Raw genomic sequence first — 22,201 nt, 5'->3', positions numbered from 1 at the left:
AAGTCTGTTGGAGATTGTTTGAGGTCCACTCCAGACCCTGTTTGCCTGGGTGTCAGCAGCAGAGGCTGCAGAAGATAGAATACTGCTGAACAGTTAGTGTAGCTGTCTGATTCTTGCTTTGGAAGCTTCCTCTCAGGGGTGTACTCCACCGTGTGAGGTGTGGGGTGTGGGTCTGCCCCTAGTGGAGGATGTCTCCCAGTTAGGCTACCATTCCTTCTTTAAACATCTAAAATGGCACATGTTCACCTAGGCCTTTGTGTATAGCAAAGGTTTCTCAGCTAGTAATGTTATAAAAACACAGCCAATTTCCAACTTTCTCTGCTGCCTGAAGCCTAGGCAATAGTTATCCAACCCTTTGTAGCTTTCTCATTATTACAAGAGCAATTTTATCACTCACTCCTTGGATTAAGAATGGATAGTCAAGGGTTTCTGTTGTTGTTGTTGTTTTGTTTTTGTTTTTGTTTTTGAGACAGAGTCTCACTCTGTCACCCATGTTGGAATGCAATGGCATGATCTCAGCTCACTGCAACCTCTGCCTCCTGGGTTCAAGCGATTCTCCTGCCTCAACCTCCCAAATAGTTGGAATTACAGGTACCCACCATCACACCCAGCTAATTTTTGTATTTTTAGTAGAGATGTGGTTTCATCATATTGGCCAGGCTGGTCTCAAACTCCTGAACTCAGGTGATCTGCCCGCCTCAGCCTCCCAAAGTGCTGGGATTACATGCCCGGCCTAGTCAAGAGTTGTTTTAAGAGGCAGTTATCTAAATCTACACAATGGTAAAAGTGACATAGAGAAAGAGAGAAACTCAGGGCCTGTGGAAGCATGTGGTACCTCACTCTTGAGTGCCAGCTTCTGATTTCTCTTTCTTGGCAGCATGTTGAAGCTTTCCAGACCCTGTGAAACTTTCCAGACCCACAGGGCAGCAGCAGTGTATCAAACCCAAAGTTTGGACATTGTCTTTGCTAAATGCATGTATTCTTGTTTCAAGGAGTGTCACTTTTAGTAAAAGAAATGAATCTCTTTTTTCCTTTTCTTTTTATTTTTTGAGATGGAGTCTCGCTCCGTCTCCCAGGCTGGAGTGTAGCAGCGTAATATCGGCTCACTGCAACCTCCACCTCCTGAGTTCAAGCAGTTCTCCTGCATCAGCCTCCCTAGTAGTTGGGATTACAGGTGTGTACCACCACGCCCGGCTAATTGTATTTTTTTTTTTAGTGGAGATGGGGTTTCACCATGTTGGCCAGGCTGGTCTCGAACTCCTGACCTCAAATGACCCACCTGCCTTGGCCTCCCAAAGTGCTGGGGTTCCAGGCGCGAGCCACTGGCTGGTTATGTATGTTGTAGTTGTTGTTGGAAGGCCATCCTCCCTCATGAATCTCCTATTAAGTGAAAGGTCATTGAAATGAATACATTTGCTTTTAACACACTCATGATGAAGAAAAGTTGAACTACAAGTTGAATATTACATAGTAATATTAAGTGCTTAATCCCTCATCAGCTCGACAGGAAAACAAAAAGAGGCCCAGGTTTTCTAACAAGTACCCTCAAGCAACTTCAAATGGATACAAGTTTTTAAAAATCGGTGTTTGATTGACATTTGATTCTATGGCCAGAAACTAGTTATTGGCTAAGATGCTTAAGCACAGCTCAGACTCCCAGTTATCAATTCTTCTGTAAAACCTCCCTTTTAGTGCCAGTGAAAGAGAGTTGTCGTAGTCTCCTAACAAACCAGGTAATTTCAAGCATTTATAAAATAGAACTGTGTTTGCCATGTGCCAGGGATTGTATTAAATGCTTTACATACATTACTGTTTCCTCAGAAGCACAAAAGTGGGTACTGTTTTGTTTTGAGACAGGGTCCTGCTATGTGGCCTAGGCTGGTCTTGAACTCCTGAGCACAAGCAATCCTCCTGTCTCAGCCTCCCAGTGGCTGGGATTCGGGTGCTTGTCACCATGTCTCGCCCTGGTTCTACTATTATACTCAGTTTACAGATCTGGAAACTGAAGCTCAGAAGGGTTAAGTAGCTTCTCCAAGGTCACAGACACTGTGACAGAGCCAAAATTTAAACACAGCACACTTGATTCCAATTACACTATACAGCGTTGTTTCCTTTAGACCTTTGCTGTCCAGTAATGTAGCTACCAGCCACATAATGGACCAGTAATATAGCTGCTAGCCCAGTAATGTAGCTACTAGCTATTTAAATGTAAATTAATACAAAGCAAATGAAATTTAATATTCAGTTCCTTAATGACTAGCCACAATTCAAGTGCTTAATAGCCACATGTGGCTAGTGGCTTCCATACTGGACAATGCAGATATAGAATCCATTATTGCAGAAAGTGTATCTAGAGTATAACTGGGATATTCTCTCTTTCTCTGTCCTGATAATGCAAATAACACAAATTACCTTGGTACTTTGTCAGAAAGTTCAATTTCAAATTTAAGCTTAAGTATAGCAATACCTTAACCCTTGTGATCAACATATTCATGCCCATCTTTTTCTTGGTCTTGACTTTCTACCTGTATTTACTTATTATTGTTTCATTATAGATATTCTTGTTACAGGTTTTCTCTGATCCTTTGTGGGAAAAGGCAGAATATCTATATAAATAAATACAAATCAGGACACATGGTCTGATTTTTGTTTGACTTCCTTAGTATAAGATACAGACTAGGACTCATGAGCCACCTATATGCTGTCCATAAGAAATTCGCTTCATGGATAACAATATAGGCAGGTTGAAATGAAATGGATGAAGAGAGTTATACATGCAAACATGAATCAAAGGAAAGCAGAAGAGGTGACATTAATCTCAGATAAATAGGACTTCAGAGCAAAGAAAATTATAAGAAACATAGAAGGACATCATACAATGATAAAAAGGTTAGTCCACCAAGAAGACGCAGCAACCCTAAATGTGTGTGCAGTGGACAACAAAATTGCAAAATACATGAACAAAAAACTTATGGGACTGAAAGAAGAAATAGACAAATCCACAGTAATAGTTCAAGTCTTCAACACTCATCTCTCAACAATTGATAGAACAAGGAAACAGAAAATCAGGAAATACATAGAAAAACAGAACATCAACCAACAAGATCTAATTAATAACCATAGAACATTCTTCGCAACAACATCAGTGTGGGTTCTTTTTAAGTGCTAATGGAACATATATGAGGTATATCATATTCTGGGCCTTCAAATGAACTTCAACAAATTTAAAGGATTTAAATCATACAGTGTATTTTCTGACCATAGAATCAAACTAGAAATCATAACAGAAAGATAATAGAAAAATCTACAAACATTAGGAAACTAAACACAGTTCCAATAATACCGAGGACAAAGAACAAGTCTCAGTGTAAACTTTAAAAATATATGGAACTGAATGGAAGTGAATACAACATATAAAATTTGTGGGACACATCTAAGGCTATGTTGAGAGTGAATTTTATAGGATTAAATGCATAAACTAGAAAAGAAGAAAATCTCAAATCAATAATATGTTTCTACCTTGAGAACCTAGAAAAAGAAGAGCAGAATAAAGCTAAAGCAAGTAGAAGGAAAGAAATAAGGAGGGAGTGGGGCAAGTAAGGGCAGTGCGTATGGCCATAAAAGGGCAAAATGAGGGATCCTCGTGGTGATGGAGAGGTTCTGCATCTTGACTATGTCTTAAGAGATTCTACTATGGTTTTGCAAGGTCCTACCATTGGAGGAAACTGATAAAGTGGTACTGTTGGAGAAACTACCACTGGTGGAGCTCTCTCTGTTATTTCTTACAACTGCATATGAATCTACAAGTTACTGAAAAATAAAAAGTTTAATTTGGCAAACAACAGAGTAGACTTTATGACACATAAGTGAAAAAGGATAATTATCCAAAATATATAAGGAATTTTAACAAAAAAATACACAAAAAAGGTAACAATGGAAACAATGAGGAAAAGACTTGAAATGACACTTCACAAATGAGTAAAAGTACAATGAAATACTATTAATATTACACACACACTAGATTGGTTATAATGAAACAGTTTAACAGTATCAAGCGTTAGCAAGGATGTTGAGCAAAGTATCCTCCCATACTAGTGACACCTGTAAATCGGTACAACCCCTTTGGGAAACCCTTACGCATTATCTTAAAAGTTGGAGAGCTATATCCCTGCGATGATGCAGTAATTCCACACCTAAGGTATCTGTCTTAGTCAGATTTTGTCTTGCTATCAAGGAATATCTGAGGCTGGATAATTTCTAAAGAAAAAAAAAGGTGTATTTGGCCCTTGGTTCTGCAGGCTGTACCAGAAGCATGGCACCAGCATCTGCTTCTGTGGAGGGCTTCGGGCTGCCTCCACTCACAGTGGAAGGGGAAAGGGAGAGAACGCACACACATATCAACGCGATGACAGTCAGAAAGCAAGAGAGAGAGAAGGAAAGTGCCAGGCTTTTTTAAACAACCAGTTCCCACGGGAACTAAAAGTGAGAATTCATTTACTCCCACCAGAATGAGACCAAGCCATTCACGAGGGATCCACCCCCACGATTGAAACGCCTCCCACCAGGCTCCACCTCCAACACTGGGATCACATTTCAACATGAGACTTGTTGGGGCCAAACAAACAATATCCAAACCATAGCAATCTCCTAGATATAAATTTGTGTTTATGATACATCAGGATAAATATACAACAACATTCATAGCAGCATTGTTTGTCATAGCCTCAACCCAAATGTTTATCAACAGAAGAATGGAAAATATCAGCATATTCATATAATGGAATAACATGGAGCAAACAAAGCCAAAAGATGAGACAGCACACATACTAGGCTTTCTAGAATAGCATTGAGGGAAACCAACATATTTCTCCCCCAAATATTGAGAATTGTTAAGTCAAAGACATTGAAAACACAGAGGAACACTGTCTCAGCTTCTACTCGCCTGATGGCAGAACATGAATCCTTCCTCACTACAAACAGCACTTGCTTATCCACCCAGAGAGGGTGCTAACAGGCACCAGAGAAATCTGGGAACAGATTTTACTACCTTCCCACATTTTCACACCTCTTAAAAGACATCTGTGCTCTCCTCTGTCTTGACATTATGGGATTTATTACTCTTTGTTAAAATGCTATTTAAACAAGGCTCCTAAGCCTCAACTTTGAGAAAGATACTTTTGAACTGAGCCCTCTCCCATATGATGTCAACGTATGTCAAACTTCTGCTGATTTTTCTTTTGTAAAGCTGACTTTGGTTTTGTTTTTTATTTTTTATTTTTTGTTTTTTTGAGACGGAGTTTTGCTCTTGTTGCCCCGGCTGGAGTGCAATGGCGCTATCTGGGCTCACCACACCCTCCGCCTCCCGGGTTGAAGTGATTCTCCTGCCTCAACTTCCCGAGTGGCTGGCATGCGCCACCACATCCGGCTAATTTTATATTTTTCATAGAGATGGGGTTTCTCCATGTTGGTCAGGCTGGTCTCAAACTCCCAACCTCAGGTGATCTGCCCTCCTAGGCCTCCCAAAGTGTTGGGATTACAGGCGTGAGCCACCATGCCTGGCCCTGACTTTGGTTTTAAGAAGAGTGTCTCAATTAAGAATTTATATGGGTCAAAAAAAGAATTATATCTTCCCTTCAGCGTTTATTGGATCAGTAGTAGGTGTGGAGATCTGCTGTAGCCCATTCCATTTGGAGTCAGCACATAGGAATAAAAGAGAGCTAGGTCCTTGCATGATGATGGTGTAGTGTCTCCTAATCCACTAAGCCCCTAAATGCCAGTGAGGAAGGCGATTTCTTCACCTTTTTGAGTAAAAGGCCTGAAACATCAAAGAATGGCTGGCCTGACAAGGGCAGCAATCCAATAGATACATGACATGGCTGGTAGAACCGTGGCTTCTGGTCCGTTTCACCACTTCATTTATCAGTGAGGAGTGGACAGGCTCTCTCCTGACAATAGCAGGGGCAAAACTCTATGTCTTGTTATGGCAGACAAGTGGCCTGGTCAGCAATCTAGTAGGACTGATTGCCTTAAGCATTGGCTGTAGCCAGTTTCCATGGAGCTTGAAGGCCAACTCCTTTTCTGGGAGGCCAGCCTGTAGGGAAGGCCCAAGTTAGCTGTATTTCTCCACCACTGCAGTTCTCCACCTCCAATCTGTATGTGGCTTCTATGCATCATTCCCTGTTCCATCAGGAATATATGCCACTTCAACCTATAGGCAACTATGAAGAATGGTTAATACAGCAACTATGGCAGTGGTTCTCAAAATTGAGCTATATCAGAAATACCTGGAGGGTCTCTTAAAACACAGATTGCAGATCCACGGAGGGCCCTGAGAATTAGCATTTTTAAAGAGTTCCCAGGTGATGCTAATGTTACTGATCCAGAAACCACACTTTGAAAATCACTGGAATAGAGAAAGCCATGAATAGTCCTACCCTAAATCAAGGGCTAAGAGGGCCCAGGCTCAGCCAAGAGAAGAGGTACCAGAGTTCTGATGGGAGTTAGATAACCATTAGACAACCATATGCCTTTTCTTATATGCAGAATACTGATGATTTTACTTACTGCTAATCACAATCCATAAACAGACCACCCTTTGGCTGTTGGATTATAAACATCAATTCTGTGATCTAAATCCACTTTGGTTAAAATAATAACATTAGTAGCAACAGCACTAATAAATAAAAATAAAACCACCCTGGTTAAGAAGTCCAGGCTAATCCACTGGATGACTAGACGGGTTCCATTAGCTATTTAGCCTAGAATAGCTGCAGATTTTCTCTTACTGTCTTTAGTTTCAATTACTCCTGGCCAGGAATATGACTACATTGTGACTCCTAGTCCTGATCCCTGACTGGCAACTGGGAAGTTTTCTCCTTCATATCTAGGCCAGATTGTGGCTGTGGGGGCCTGAAGATCCCAGAAAATATGAAACAGCTGAGTGTTTACCTAGGGTTGTAGGTCTTGGTCTCTGGAGGCAAACAAGGCCATTTGACCACACAGGAAGAAGCTAGGAGAGACCCATGGTCCAGTCCAAAGTTATGTGTGTGCACATGCATGCATGCACTGTGTGGAGTAAAGACAACAGTCATGGTTACAGGGCTTGGATAGAGGCTAACCAAGGCCTGTTGCATTGTTTCCAGGCCTTTCCCGATGACCAGGAATTCTGTGTCATCCCAAGAGTATGAGGACAGGCTAGACACTGAGACCTGAGTCAATTGTTGACAGTTTCACAGGCAGGTGGCTAGTCTAGCGTAATTCAACAGAGTAGGAGAGGAAGCTGGAAGTAGTAAAATGTTACGAAACACTAGACTGTTTCCAGCTCTCCTCTGCTGCACGTAGTAACTGATGGCTGATCCAGTATTGTGACAGATTAGCAAAGGAGCCACTGGCAGCCAATCAGAGATGGCTGGAAGAATTTGGGATGGCTGAGTGACAGTCCTCCCAGAAGGATCCGAGAACAAGGTGGTATGTCTTCCCTCCACTTGTCTCCTACAATTTCAGGTATTCCCTTATTTCTGGTGGGGGGCTTCTTCTGAAAAAATCTATAACATCTGGCCCAGTACAGTCAGCTTAACAGGAAAACAGGAGTAGCCCCATCACCCCCAGTCTTCTTATATGACCCCACAGTGGTTGAACTGCATTTACTTGCACCCAAGGGTGAGGACAAGCTAACCCAGTGCCCATGTGGCAAGGTATATAATACCATCAGATGCAGGATAAAGGTGTTAAGTGTAACCTCAGATAGATGGGCTACACTAGATAGCCATGAGACAGCAGTGCCTTCAGGTTGGTGTCTGCCCATTCTTGGTGTAGGGCATTGTGCAGAATTCCCAACTACCCAAGAGAATCAGGTAAGGAAAAAAAAAGTGCAAAGGTGTGGAAAGGAACATCTAGGTTCAGGTCCCTGCAGTGCAGTTGTACTACTCCAGTTATTTTCTCATCCCTAACTCCTGAGTCCAGATGGACCCTCACAGGATGTGCTGGAAATAATTCTTTTTGTGTGTGTGTGTGTGTGTGTGTGAGATGGAGTTTCACTCTTGTTGCCCAGGCTGGAGTATAGTGGCATGATCTCAGCTCACTGCAACCTCTGCCTCCCAAGTTCAAACGATTCTCCTGCCTCAGTCTCCCGAGTAGCTGGGACGACAGGCATGCGCCACCATGCCTGGCTGATTTTGCATTTTTAGTAGAGACAGGGTTTCTCCATGTTGGTCAAGCTGGTCTCGAACTCCCGACCTCAGGTGATCCACCTGTCTCAGCCTCCCAAAGTACTGGGATTACAGGCGTGAGCCACCGCGCCCGGTAGCTGGGAGGAATTCTAAGATGACCCACCAACATTCCCAGCCATTGTTGTCCACATACCTTCTCCCAGTTATTCAGGCTAGGTACTGTGGTGAAGGGGTTTGCACATGTAATTAAGTTCCCCAATCAATTGACCTAGAAATAGGGATTATCTAGGCAAGCCTGATCTAATCACATGAGCCCTTTAAAAGTTTTCTCAGGCTTTCCGAGTCCCTGACCCGCGGGCATTGGGTATGAGTGGCAACCTCCGCCCTGAGGGTTCGTGGCCCACCACTCCTTCGCAGTCCCTGCCGCCACCGTCCATGGTCTGCATTGTAGAGAAGACTGTGGGTTGGAAGAGCGCCATCGCCGCCAGTGTATGCCGGGCCCTTTTTATCGGGTACTGCATCTACTTCGACCACAAAAGACAAAGTGACCCCAGCTTCAAGAACAGGCTTTGAGAACGAAGAAACAGAAGCTTCCCAAGCAGAGAGCTGGGTTTTCCAACTTACCTAACCTTAAAGATGCTGAAGCTGTTCAGAAATTCTTCCTTGAAGAAACACAGCTTGGTGAAGAGTTACTAGCTCAAGGTGAATATGAGAAGGGTGTAGACCATCTGACAAATGCAATTGCTGTGTGTGGACAGCCACAGCAGTTACTGCAGGTCTTACAGCAAACTCTTCCACCACCAGTGTTCCAGATGCTTCTGACTAAGCTCCCCAAAATTAGAGAATTATAAGTGCTCAGAGCTTGGCTGAAGATGATGTGGAATGAGAAACAAATGTCAACATAATAAAATCTTAGTTAAAAATATTTAAGGCCAGGCGCTGCGGCTCACGCCTGTAATCCCAGCACTTTGGGGGGCCGAGGCAGGTGGCTCATGAGGTCAGGAGTTCGAGACAAGCCTGGCCAACATGGTGAAACCCCATCTCTACTGAACATACAAAAAATTAGCCGGGTGTGTTGGCAGGCACCTGTAAGCCCAGCTACTCGGGAGGCTGAGGCAGGATAATCGGTAGAACCCAGGAGGTGGAGGTTGCAGTGAGCTGAAACCATGCCATTGCACTTCAGCCTGGGCGACAGGGTGAGCGCTCCATCTCAAAAAAAAAAAAAAAAAGTGTGTGTATATATACATATATATATATATTTAAAATTCTTGGTAGTTGAGCAGCTCTGGGGGAATAAGGGCAAATATGCTTGTTATGAACTACACTGAAATCTACCAAAGTTAATGTTTACTTTGTGTAGATCCATTTGTCTATCTTTTTTCCCAGTGAAAAGTGTATTTTGATAGAGAACTTTTCATTTTATAAATACCCTATGAATTACTGAAATATTATGGATTTTGTTTATTCTAGAAACATAGTTAAACTGTACATATGACATGGCTTATGTTAAAAATACCCAGTGCTCAGTTTTGAAAATAGGGGGGAAAAAGAATAAGTATAGGAGAAACTGAAGAATGTACACTTTTTTAGCTTGTACATTTTGCTGTAAATCCGGAAATTTGATAGACTTGATTGTGTTTGTGAAAACTGAGCGTTAAAGTTTTTGAGCAATCATTTATTTCCATTTAATCGCTTAGACATAAATATGTGAGGTGTGCTGCTGTCCTGTGTTAACAACTTCATTCCCTTTCTGTATATCGGTCTTGAAATGCTTTGTTTAAATCAGTGGGCTTAATGTGTTCTGGGTATTTACCTCCTTGTATTTTAAATATATGTAGTTGCAAATAGCACCAGGAATTAGGGCTATGTACACCCCTAATCTAGCCTTGTGAGATTCACCAGTTCCTGTGTGCTCACTTTCCCTCCATTTTTTACATGAGAGAATGTGTCTGCTGATCACCAAAGTGTTCCTTTCAGCTTCTGATTCACTGGGTTCTGATAAGCATCTTTAAATCCACTTTAACCTAAGGAATGTATGTGGGCAACCAGGCCTTGCGTTTTTTTATATTCTGAATTTTGCATGCTTGTCTTAGTATTTCCGAATTGATTTTTTTTTTCTCTTTTTTTTTTTTTTTGAGACAGAGTTTCACTCTTGTTGCCCAGGCTGGGGTGCAATGGCATGGTCTTGGCTCACCGCAACCTCCGCCTCCCAGGTTCAAGCGATTCTCCTGCCTCAGCCTCCCGAATAGCTGGAACGACAGGCATGCACCACCATGCCTGGCTAATTTTTTTGTATTTTTAGTAGAGACAGGGTTTTTCCATGTTGGTCAGGCTGGTCTCGAACTTCTGACCTCAGGTGATCTGCCAGCCTTGGCCTCCCAAAGTGCTGGGATTATAGACGTGAGCCACCGCGCCTGGCCAAATTGATCTTTTTTTAATGGTATAACTATCTTGTTGATTTTCACTGAAATTATATGGTTCTGTCACTTCTCTGTAAATTAATCTGAAACTTTTAAGGTAACTGGGATGATCTGCTTGTAAAAATGTTTGTTGCCTTTTGCTTTTATCGTCAATGTACCAAATCCTACTTCAACTTAATTTATCTTGTTAAACGATGAGAGTAAGTTACAACCTTGTGACTGAAAACTTGAAAAGAATGGAGCAGGTGGGACCTCTTATTCTCAAATAGTGACATATTTTCCGTAGTCACAGATTCCATTTCAGAATTGAGTAAGGATCCTTGGTACTTGGCGGCATCTGTTAAACTGAGTAGCATTTCTCATTGTAAAGATTGCCTTTATTCTGTCTAAACTTCTGTGGAAAGATCCCAAAGACTTTTCCTATGTACTAGGCATTTTATTTTGGTTTACTTACAAACTCTTCTTAATCTTTATTAACCTCGGGTTTTTGTGGTGTAGTGGAAAGGGAAACAGTTCTAGTTTCTGCCTCTGATTAGCTGCAGAGCCTTGAGTAAGTCACATTTCATCTCTGAACTTAACCTCTACTATTAGACTAGGTGACTCACATTTCAGGACCTTTCTCAGGTATCTTGAGGGTTTGTGATCCTGAACCCTTAAACAGTGCTGTTTTGGTGACACAGGATGTTTTTGGCGGGGGCGGGGCGGGGGATTGACAAGTACAAACATGCCAGTTAGTTTTACTAGTGGGATCCCAAATCCAAAGCAGTGTAGTGGTGATTGGTCAGTGATTAACCAGGCAGCTAAGAAATCTTAGGCACCAACCCAGATGTATATAGAGGGGCAGTTAGAGAGAGAACAGGGGTGGGAAAGGGAGCAAGGGGCAGGCAGCTCAGCATGGAAAGAACAGGCTCAGAAAAAGGAGGGCTGGCTGGAGGAGTGAGAAGCAGCTTAGGTTTGGGGAGGGTAGAAACACCATTTCCTTGTGAACTGGAGTGCAGTATGAGCTGAGTATCACTTGGCTCTGAACATACTGGCTTTCCTGTAATGCTTGAAAAGGCAGTGATAGCTTCATTTTATAGCTCATTAAGCCAAGTACATTTTCTTATTTAAATGACAACCTTGGTGCTTTAAAATGAGGTACTACTTTTTAAAGCTAGCTGTGTCAAGTTAAAGAAAAAATCAGCACTTTTTTTCCCAAAAATGGAATCACCAAACACTATCCGTTCCCATCTTAAGTTTTACAAGGTGATAGAATCAGGTCGTTGTAGTGATGCTGGCCAAATGGTGCTCAGCAGGTGAGAACGAAAAAATCCCAAATTTCAGTGGAGTAATAAACAGCTTGAATGTTTCCATGTGTTAATGTTACACTTACTAAAAACAAAAACTTTGGAAATGGGAATAACGTATTAGTGCAACAGTTGACATGCTTCTTTGGGCAAAGATCCATTGTTTTGTTCCACAATTCGTACTTAAGGTGAAAGAACATTTAAAACATAGACTTACTGGCCATAGCAATGGTGGCCTGTTAACTGATAACTAGAATTTAGGTTCACATTTATGTAACATGTGTAAAACCTAGTGGAGCGTGCATAGTAGGCAGTCAGTAAATGTTTGGTTCCTTTTGCCTCTCAGTAAGTTTATTTTACCAACTTCCTGCCTGCCATTCTGACTTTATGAAATCAACCTGTGGACCAGAGTGTTAATGAAATGTCATTGCAGAAGAGATTAGAAAATTGGTATATCATGCACCATAGCATACACAATCTTCTTGTAATGCAAAAAATGCAGTTTTAGGGCCCAGTGCAGTGGCTCATGCCTGTAATCCCAGCACTTTGGGAGGCCGAGGTGGGCAGATCACAAAGTCAGGAGACTGAGACCATTCTGGCTAACACGGTGAAACCCTGTCTCTACCAAAAATACAAAAGAATTAGCTGCGTGTGGTGGCAGGTGCCTGTAGTCCAGCTAGTCGGGAGGCTAAGGAAGGAGAATGGTGTGAACCCAGGAGGCGGAGCTTGCAGTGAGCGGAGATCGTGCCACTGCACTCCAGCCTGGGCAACAGAGCAAGACTCTCTCAAAAAAAAATGCAGTTTTATTACTGCTTGTGCCTCAACTGTTTAAGTGAATATTAAAGGGCTTGGAGAAAAAAAAAGTTTTCTCTGGCTAGTTGCAGAAGCAAAGTCAGAGAGATATATTCTAGCTGACCTGGAAGAAAACAAACATGTATTTTGTGAGTTACCTATGGGAGCCATGTGGCAAGAAACTGCAGGCATCCTCTAGGAGCTGAGTGGTCCCCAGCTGACAGCTAGCATGAAAATAAGACCTTAGTCCTACATCTATAAGGAAATAAATTCTACAACCAACCAGTGAGCCTGGAAGAAGACTCCCAGCTCCACATGAACCACAGCCTGAACCAACACCTGGGGAATTTCATTCAGTTTGATGAGGCCCTGAGCAGAAAATTCAGCCATGCTGTGCAGGCTTCTGACTTATAGAAACTATCAGATAATCTGTGTTGTTTTAAGCCACAAAGTTTATGGTAATTTGTTATGTAGCAATAGAAAACTAATGCAGGCAATAAATGTATTCAGGACATATAGAATTAGACAAGCTGCAAGTGTCTATGAATAGAGTTTCAGGGTTCTCTTGCCTTCATACTCTGCAGGCAGTAAAAGATATAGGAATGTGCTGTGTTAAGATGCCTGGGCATGATCCACTGTCTGAATGGATATCTAGACATCCTAGTAGTAAACAGTCATTCCTACAGAGCCTAAATTGTGTTGGAAAGTTCACAGGACAACCAATGCTTCTGTCTTAACACCTAATGAATCAGACAACTCTACGAATCCAGAGGGGTGATCATTAATGATTCTTTAGTCCTCATCAAACATACCAGTTTACCATCACAGTCTTAAAATCAGGGTGCAATCTTTGGGTTCTCATCACTCCTGTCTCCTGGATGGGCTATACCATCAGCTAGCATTCTCTATATCTCACCCATAAACTGTCAGTCTGTTACCTGTCCTTTCAACAACTGCATGGAGGCACTCCTGTACCTTTTGGGATTTTTTCCCTAATAAAACAACATTGGGGGTCACCAGTCTCATCACTTTTGACCCCTTGATCTAAAAGCCATTACCCCATAGCATAAGAGCTGTCAGCTCAGGCCGGGTGTGTGGTTTATGCCCGTAATCCTAGCACTTTGGGAGGCCAAGGTGGCTGGATCACTTGAGCTCAGGAGTTTGAGATCAGTATGGGCAACATGGTGAAATCCTGTCTCTACAAAAAAAATAATAATCATAATCATAAATAAAATAAAATAAAATAAAATCAGCTGGGTGTGGTAGCTAATACTTGTAGTCCCAGCTACTTGTGGGGCTGAGGTGGGAGTATCACTTGAGCCCAGGAGGTGGAGGATGCAGTGAGCTGAGATCCCACCACTGCACTCCAGCCTGGGCAACAGAGTGAGATCCTGATCTCGAAAAGAAAAAAAAAAAAAAAAAAGCTGTCAACATAGTTGGTCTCCCCTAAGGGATATCTCTTTTACCTAAAATTGTGGTTAAAAAGGGTGACAATTTTTTTTTTTTTTTTTTGAAACAGATTCTCACACCATCGCCTGGGCTGGAGTGCAGTGGCGTGATCTCGGCTCACTACAACCTCTGCCTTCAGGGTTCAAGCGATTCTCCGACCTCAGCCTCCCAAGTAGCTGGGATTACAGGTGCCTGCCACCATGCCCAGCTAATTTTTTTTTTTTGTATTTTTAGTAGAGACAGGGTTTCACTATGTTGGCCAGGCTGGTCTAAAACTCCTAACCTTGTGATCCTCTTGCCTCAGCCTCCCAAAGTGCTCGGATTACAGGCATCAGCCACCACGCCCGGCCCTGAAGGGTGACAATTTTATGAGTCAACTTGACTGGGACCTGGGATGCCCAGATGACTGGTTAACTGTTACTTCTGGCTGTGTCTGTGAAGGTATGTTCAGAAGAGGGGTGCACTTGATTTGGTGGACTGAGGAAAGCTGGTGGCACGCCCCAGCATGAAAGGGCATCATCCCTTCTGCTGATGGACTGAATGGAACAAAAAGGCAAAAGGAAGGTTGAATTTGCTGTCTGCCTGTTTTGAGTTGAGACATTGATCTTCTCCTGCCCTCAGAGCTCCTGTCCTCAGTCCTTCAGACTCAGACTGGAGTCTACACCATTGGCTCCCTGGCTCTCCGGCCTTCAAACTATGCCACCAACTTTGCTGGGTCTCAAGCTTGTGGAACAGATCCCAAGAGTTAGTCTCTGTAATCACATAGACCAATACCTTACACAGTAGTCCCCCCTTATCTGCAGGAGATATGTTCAAGACCTCCAATGGGTGTCTAAAACCATGGATAGTACCAAACCCTGTATATACTATGTTTTTTTTTCCCTATACATAGACCTATAATAAAGGTTAACATATTAGGCACAGTAAGAGATGAACAAGAGTAATAAAATAGAACAGTTATAACAATACATTGTAATAAAACGTATGTGAATGTGGTCTCTCTCTCTCTCCAAGTATCTTATTGTTCTGTGGGTTACTAAAACCACGGAAAGTGAAGCAGCGGCTAAGTGGGGACTACTGTACTAGATATCTTTTTTGCATCTCACATAGACCACCTCTTTAGGCCTTCCTAATCTTTGCTTTTTAGGAAAGAGCAACACCTTAGTAACACTGACATCTCAAGCTGCTCCTCACTCACAGCCAAGGGAGGAACATCAGGGAAGGGTCCCATTTGATTGGCTCTGCTCAGGTAAGGTCATATGCCATTCTTTACACAAGGGGCATGTCATCAGGGGACATATTCCACATGATTAGTTTAAAATTCATCCAGTACTGATTCAGCCTTACTCTCAATGAACCCCTCCTGGGAGACAGCTTCCTCCAAGGTCATTAGTAACCACAGAATTCTGTCCCTGAAGAGATCATCACTAACTTCTACCTCAAGTCTCTAGTTCACAGTGAATCTAAGCTTCTCAGGAACTTAATCAAAGCTAGTCGTCCAGCCTTTCCTGCAGTGGAAGTCTCCTCATAGGTGACTCTAAGGTTCTTAAAAACAACCTTGGAATACCATCCTGGGTGATATCCCCCACCCCTAGATCTCTATTCTCAGGAATATAACTCTTAAATTCCTTGGCTTGGCAGGTTTTGTTTCTGCAACCGGTCAGTGACCCACAATCCCAGTCCTTGAATATGGTTGGCCAGCTGTCCTGTGCCAAGAGGGCATTTTCTCACCCAAGGTGAATCTTGGTTCTCTAATTCCTTGGTTGGTTTCCATAATACCCAGTTACTGCTGCCATTATGAAGCAGACAAGGGCAGCTGATAAGGCAGTATCCACTCCAGACCTTTTAGAGCCTGCTTTATTGGTGGAAACATGTGGTTACAGAACATTAGCCGGAGTGTGGAAACTCTAACGTCCATCACCTTCTGGGGCAAAGAAATGTAGTAGGGCCCAGATATCATACTCCAGAGAAGGACTCCAGGCACTGAGCCATGGGGATTATATTTTGCATACCTAAGAAGCACCACATCTTCTCTAGTAGTTATTAGGTGCTGTGATCCAATAGTAAAACCACACAACAGAACACTGGCCTCTAGCTCTGTTGTGCCATCTTTGAGTAGCATTTTCTCTGGTGTGATCAGAGCTGGGGCTCAAGCCTTATGGTTGTAGCTGTAGGATGTGACAGACCCGTGGCCTGATTAGCCACCTGAGAATTCTACCAGGTATGGCTGCCTTGAGCAGTTGGCTGTAGTCCATTATGACAGAGTTCTGCAGAAAGCCAACTCCTTTGGAAGGCCAGTCCTCAGAGAATTCATCTTGGACAAGTTAAAACTTTCCTCTCAAGTGCTTACAGCCGGAATAATAAATGAACTAGAGCTACACACAAACTAGGTACATATATCTTAAAAACATAATCTTGAGTGGAAACAGTAACAGGCACAAAAGAACGTATCTATTATGATATGTTTATTTAAAGTTCAAAAACTGGCCGAACTAAAATCAACTTGTATTGGAACACACCTGAATGTGATGAAAGTATAGAGAAAAGCAAGAAAGTTATTTAAATAAAAGTCAAGACAAGTGGTTACCTCTTGGGTGGGGGCTATGAGAAAGGGAAAGACAAGATAGAGAAGGTTCTTATTATCAGTGTTCCATTTCTTGATTTGATGGATACAAGTGTGTTTATAATTATTCTTTAAACAATACAAATGGTTTTGGTCCATTTATCTTTATTTATATTTAACATAAAAGTGTTAAAAAGAAAGAATACACATTCAAGTATATAGTGGTAAAGGGGCATCCTATCTGCAACTTACCACTCTCAAATTGTTCAGAAAGAAACTATTCATTATTTCATATAAAAAATTAGAAAAGGAAAGAGAGAACAAAAGAAAAAAGGCATACTCCAATAGAATACTTTCATCTCCTTTTATTGACGGACATAGAAATTTATGCTGCAGAGGCAGTAGTACCTCAGAGCATGAGAAGGTAGTCAATGGGGCTGACATGACAAGTCACAATGCTGGCTGGGGGTCCTACCATAGTGGGAGAACCAAAACCACAAAAATAGCAGGAGGTAGCAAACATCCCCAACACCCAGTGTAAGCATTTCCATTGGCAGAGAGCTTGGCCATGCATCTTAAAAACAGGGTCCCCTCACAGCTGGCAGGGTATCATGTCAGGCCACCCAATCCATCCAGAACTAACATGCAGTCTCTAATCTGGAGACTCTTTATTGTGACCAAAAGATTTAGACCATTAGAAGATCCAAGTTAATCTTTCAGCTCCTTACCCCAGGCAGAAAAAGGGGCTGAGTTCCTGAAACATCACACAAGTAGAGCTGGACAGGTGCTGATGCCCAGCCTTGCTCTAAAAGTAGTCACCTTTTTTCCCCTGACTTCTCAACAATGCTCTCACTCAGTATGTGCCCTAGAAAACCTCTCAATGTTATAAACAAGGGACAAGATAGGGGCAGCAGCCTAGGGTATGCAGGGAATCAAAAGCTGCTACATAGCCGAGAGCATTTCACAAGAAACAGCATGGGAACACTATTGGGTCAAGGTCCTCCCAAACAGCTGCTAGAAGCACACATAAAGAAAAATGTGGTTGTTCTCCCATGTCAGGATCAGCTGTGCCAAAGTCATGGTCCAGGAAGCTGAGCCTCTTCATGTCCCTGGCAGATTATCAAACCCCATGGCATTCCCAAGCTGTTCCAGTTTTCAAGTACAATGAGGTGTCTGGGCAGTTCAGTCACAGAAAAGCAAGCACTAAAGAAATCTCAACTGATTACAAATTGATATTATCAAACCATAAATTTATATAGTCAAGAATTAATTATAGGGGATGGTTATGAAGGAGGTGAGGATTTTGCCGTATGGAAGACTAGAAACATTTATTCATATAAACTCTTAATCAAACCACCCTCATATCCATGAATTGGGAGGAAATTCCTTATTTAGAAGTGGCCATCATCTGATTAGTCATTCAGTTGCCATTCTCTTCAATGCTGGACACATGGTTTCCAAGGATCAAAGTCTTGAGAGCACTAGATCAGGAAATGGGAGAAGCAAGGCAAGGAGAAGAGGGCATCAGGAGTTGGAATTTCTGAAATGTGCATTTATCTCACAGAAGGCTTGGCACAATGAGGCTGGGGTGGGTGTGGTTTTAGTGATTGTTCTTTGTTGCCTCCTTTGCGGCAGCAATCAGTGGAGTGAGGCTGGAGAGGGGCTTGGCAATCTTCAGGAATTGATGCTAGAAAGGAGAAAAATAGCAAAAGACACATGACTATTTACCATTCTTCCCCAGTAAGCGTTACAAGACATAAGGGCATCCTTGTTTGTAAAGGGTGCTATGTGGAAAGCTTCCGATCATCCCCGAATTGAAGGACATCTTAAAACAGACCACTTTGGAAAACTGTTTGGCAGCATCTACTTACAGATAAACATACATCTACCTATACCCTAGTAATTACAATCCTAGGTATATTCCCAAAAGAAATGAGTTTGTATAGCCACCAAAAGATATACACAGAAATGTTCATAGAAGATTTGCTTATAATAGCCAATAACCAGAAAGAACCCCAATGTCCAAGAGAATGGAAAAATGAATAGTGTTATATTCATATAATACTACACAGAAAACTACACAGCAATAAAATAAGTAATTGGTACACTGACAATGGGTTGAATCTCACAGACATGTTAAGGGAAAGAAGCTAGACAAGCGAGTTCATATTGTTTTATTCCATTTCTTCTGAGGTAAGCCTAAACCATGGTGATAATCAGAATAACAATTACCTCTGGGGAAGGTATTGGGAGATCATGACCCAGTAGTATATTGCAATACTACAGTTTAGGAGAATTGATCTAGGAATTTATTGTTCTATCCTCAAATCCAATAATGCTAATTCATTTAGTAAAAAGTTCAGTAGCTTGGTCCTTTCCCAAATCACTTTCACTGCGCTGTACTTTGGGCCGTACCTTCAACCTTTAATGACTATTTAGGAGAAAATATATGAAAATTGCATCTATATTTTCAGTAAAACTGTTACGGAAAACAATTCCCTTCTTTTTTTTTTTTTTTTTTTTTTTTTTTGAGGCAGAGTCTCACTCTGTTGCCCAGGCTGGAGTGCAGTGGTATGGTGTCAGCTCACTGCAACCTCCGCCTCCCGGGTTCAAGCAGTTCTCCTGCCTCAACCTCCTGAATAGCTGGGACTACAGGCACCCACCACCATGCCTAGCTAATTTTTGTATTTTTAGTAGAGACGGGGTTTCGCCATACTGTCCAGGCTGGTCTCGAACTCCTGACCTCAAGTGATCCACCCGCCTCAGCCTCCCAAAGTGCTGGGATTACAGGCATGAGCCACCATGCCTGGCCTAACAATTCCTTATGTAATTCTCAGAGCCTCTTAACCAAAAATGGTGTTTTTTGTTTTTTTTTTGTTTTTAAACATTTAGTAGTAAAAAAGCTTTGTGTCTTAAAGATGTAGGATATTTCTTATATTTGATAAAAAAAAATAGGAACTATCACATTTCCTTTTCTGCCCTGGCTACTAGGAAATTGAGAACCAAATTTGACCTCTAAGCATAATTATTCAACTCACATGAACATATCTGATTCTTCTGCCATACTTCTAATTCCCTTGATTAGTCATATTGTATATATGTACGTACACACACACACACACACACACAAAGAGAGGGAAACATATATACAATATTCTTTGCTGAGAATTTTTTCAACTTCTGTTGGGAAAGAGATAGTATAAAGAGCTACTGAGAACAAGAAGGTACTATTACTATGAAAGGAATAAAAGATCCTAGCTAAATCATGAAGATAGGAATTCCAATATATATCATCCTATGTATTTCTGTCCATAAGTGTGTTCTCACAGGAGAAACAGATGTGAAGCTTTTATGATTTACGATTCTCAAAGTCATGGTTTTCAATATTTACAATGTACACCAACAAGTTAAAAAGCCAGCTTTCTCAGATCACATGTTTCTACAATTCCCCTAAGTTGAGAGCAGCAGGATCCAACACTGAACTGGGAGGCCTCAGTTTCCTTCTCTGTCTAATAAACAAAACAGACTAGATGAGCCCTAAGGGCTTTCCAGTTGTGATACTCTTTGAGCCTGTAAGAGCAGTGGCCAAGAGCATACACACTTCGGAGCCAAACAGGCTGAAATCCTGGATCTGCCACATATCAGCTATCATGGAAAAGTTACTAAATACTTGAAACCTCAGTTTCCTCATCTGTAAAAATGAGAATAACAGAACCTATAACTCATAGAGTTGTTGTGAAGGACAATATATAAAGTGCTTATTAGTGCCTAAATATATAAAGTGTTTAGTGCCTAAAATATGGTAAAGATTCAATATAATGCATTTATTACTAGTTATATTACTGTATCAGGAAGAAAACTTTAGAGGGCACTAACCTTTCAAGAACTATAGTTTGGTACTTAATTAAGAATGGTATCTTTACTAATCACAGGCTTAGCATATCGTATTTACACATTTCCCAGTGCCTACAGTTTGCAGAATACAACTCTCATGAACAGCAAAAGGGGTCCTACATTGTACTAAGAGACTTTTAGTCCCAACAGATACTAGAGACTAATGGGTTACACTTGGCAGAACCCAGATCTCATATCTAATAGGCCAGTACTCCATAATCAGTAACCTCAATTACAAAGAGATGATAAATATGTTCCAGAGGATGATATTCCAATGTAGGTTCTTCCAGCAATTTCATTCAATTCAATAAATATTTTTTGAGTACCTATCCTGAGTCAGGTTCTAGGTAAAACAAGAAACTCAGGGATTAATAAAATAGAGGTTATAATCCAGTAGGAAAGATTCATAATTAACACAGGGCAGTATGCTAGGTCCTGCCCTGCCCTGCCCTGCCCTGCTCTGTCACTCCTGGGCTTTATAATACGAAAATAAATGACAGTGCATGCCTTCATAAAGTTGCACATGATACTTACTATTAAATCACTAGTGGGCAATACAATAAAAGAACACTTGTTATACAAATTGTACTGGAAACAAATATGTTAAATACAAATGATGTGGCCTGCTAAAGGCAATTTTTTCAACCATGTAAAATTATCAGGATTAGGGGGATGGGAGTATAAAAGGCCTGGTAAACCCCTGACTCCGGGTTTCTCCACAAACTGGCAAAATCTCACTCTCAACAAGTAGAGTATCATTGCCATTATCTGAGGATTTCCAGTGAAGAAAGTATAGACTCCAAAAGCCATACTCACTAATTATCTTCTAAACTTATGTTCCATGGATGGGCATGGTGGCTCATGCCATGCCTGTAATTCCACACTTTGGGAGGCTATAGCGGGCAGATCGTTTGAGCCCAGGCTGAGCAACATGGCAAAACCCTGTCTTTACAGAAAATATAAAAATTAGGCAGGTATGGTGGTGCACGCTTGTAGTCCCACCTACTCTGGAGGCTAAAGTGGGAGGATCAGCAGAACCTGGGGAGGCTGGGGCTGCAGTGAGCCATGACTGCACCACTGCACTCCAGCCTGGGCAACAGACAGAGATCCTGTCTCAAAAAATAAAACATAAATAAAATAAAATAAACGTATGTTCCTTTGCTAAAAATGTATCCTTTGAGCTAATCCCAGCAAAAATATAACTTGCGTAAGATTTGGGTGTCAGAGAGCCATTTCTCAACAAGACTCAAACAAACTCTGCCAGACTAATTCAAACAGAACAAAGGATGTGCTAATGAAAGATACAAGCAGGCCGGGCATGGTGGCTCATAACTGTAGTCCCAGCACTTTGGGAAACCGAGGTGGTCACATCGCTTGAACCCAGGAATTTGAGACCAGCCTGGCTAACACAGCAAAACCGCGTCTCTACAAAAAACTTTTTAAAAAATTAGCCCGGTATGGTGGCATGTACCTGTAGTCCCAGCTACTTGGGAGGCTGAGGTGGGAAGATCACTTGAGTGAACCCAGGAGAGGAAAACTGCAGTGAGACAAAATCACACCATTGTACGCTCCTGCCCGGGTGACAGAGTGAGACCCTGTGGGGAGGTGAGAGTAAGGAAGCGGGGAAGG

General features: G+C 41.9%; 1 protein-coding gene and 1 pseudogene across 4 annotated transcripts in view; one reads left to right on the top strand and one right to left on the bottom strand.

The window, feature by feature from the left end:
- The first annotated feature begins 8,516 nt into the window (after positions 1-8,516).
- Positions 8,517-9,098, top strand: LOC105546514 (annotated as a pseudogene). Its single transcript, XR_001007107.1, has one exon. The product of XR_001007107.1 is annotated as a mitochondrial import receptor subunit TOM20 homolog pseudogene (transcript).
- A 7,925-nt stretch (positions 9,099-17,023) lies between these two features.
- PAK1 (p21 protein (Cdc42/Rac)-activated kinase 1) overlaps positions 17,024-22,201 on the bottom strand; it is a 154,083-nt gene continuing 148,905 nt past the window's right edge. The window contains exons 15-16 of one of the 3 annotated variants that reach the window (XM_011989733.1): positions 20,323-20,369; positions 17,024-18,367 (exon numbers count right to left, since the gene is read on the bottom strand). In XM_011989733.1, the coding sequence (XP_011845123.1) occupies positions 18,232-18,367; positions 20,323-20,369 (183 nt within the window). In that variant the 3' untranslated portion in view covers positions 17,024-18,231. The remainder of the gene's footprint in view (positions 18,368-20,322; positions 20,370-22,201) is intronic. The other 2 variants (XM_011989735.1, XM_011989734.1) reach the window with 2 other exon arrangements.

This window comes from Mandrillus leucophaeus, unplaced genomic scaffold (genome assembly GCF_000951045.1).
Source record: "Mandrillus leucophaeus isolate KB7577 unplaced genomic scaffold, Mleu.le_1.0 Scaffold360, whole genome shotgun sequence".
In the NCBI taxonomy this organism is placed as follows: Eukaryota; Metazoa; Chordata; class Mammalia; order Primates; family Cercopithecidae; genus Mandrillus; species Mandrillus leucophaeus.
Note: the sequence above shows the minus strand (reverse complement) of the source record. Positions and strands in the feature narration are given on the sequence as shown.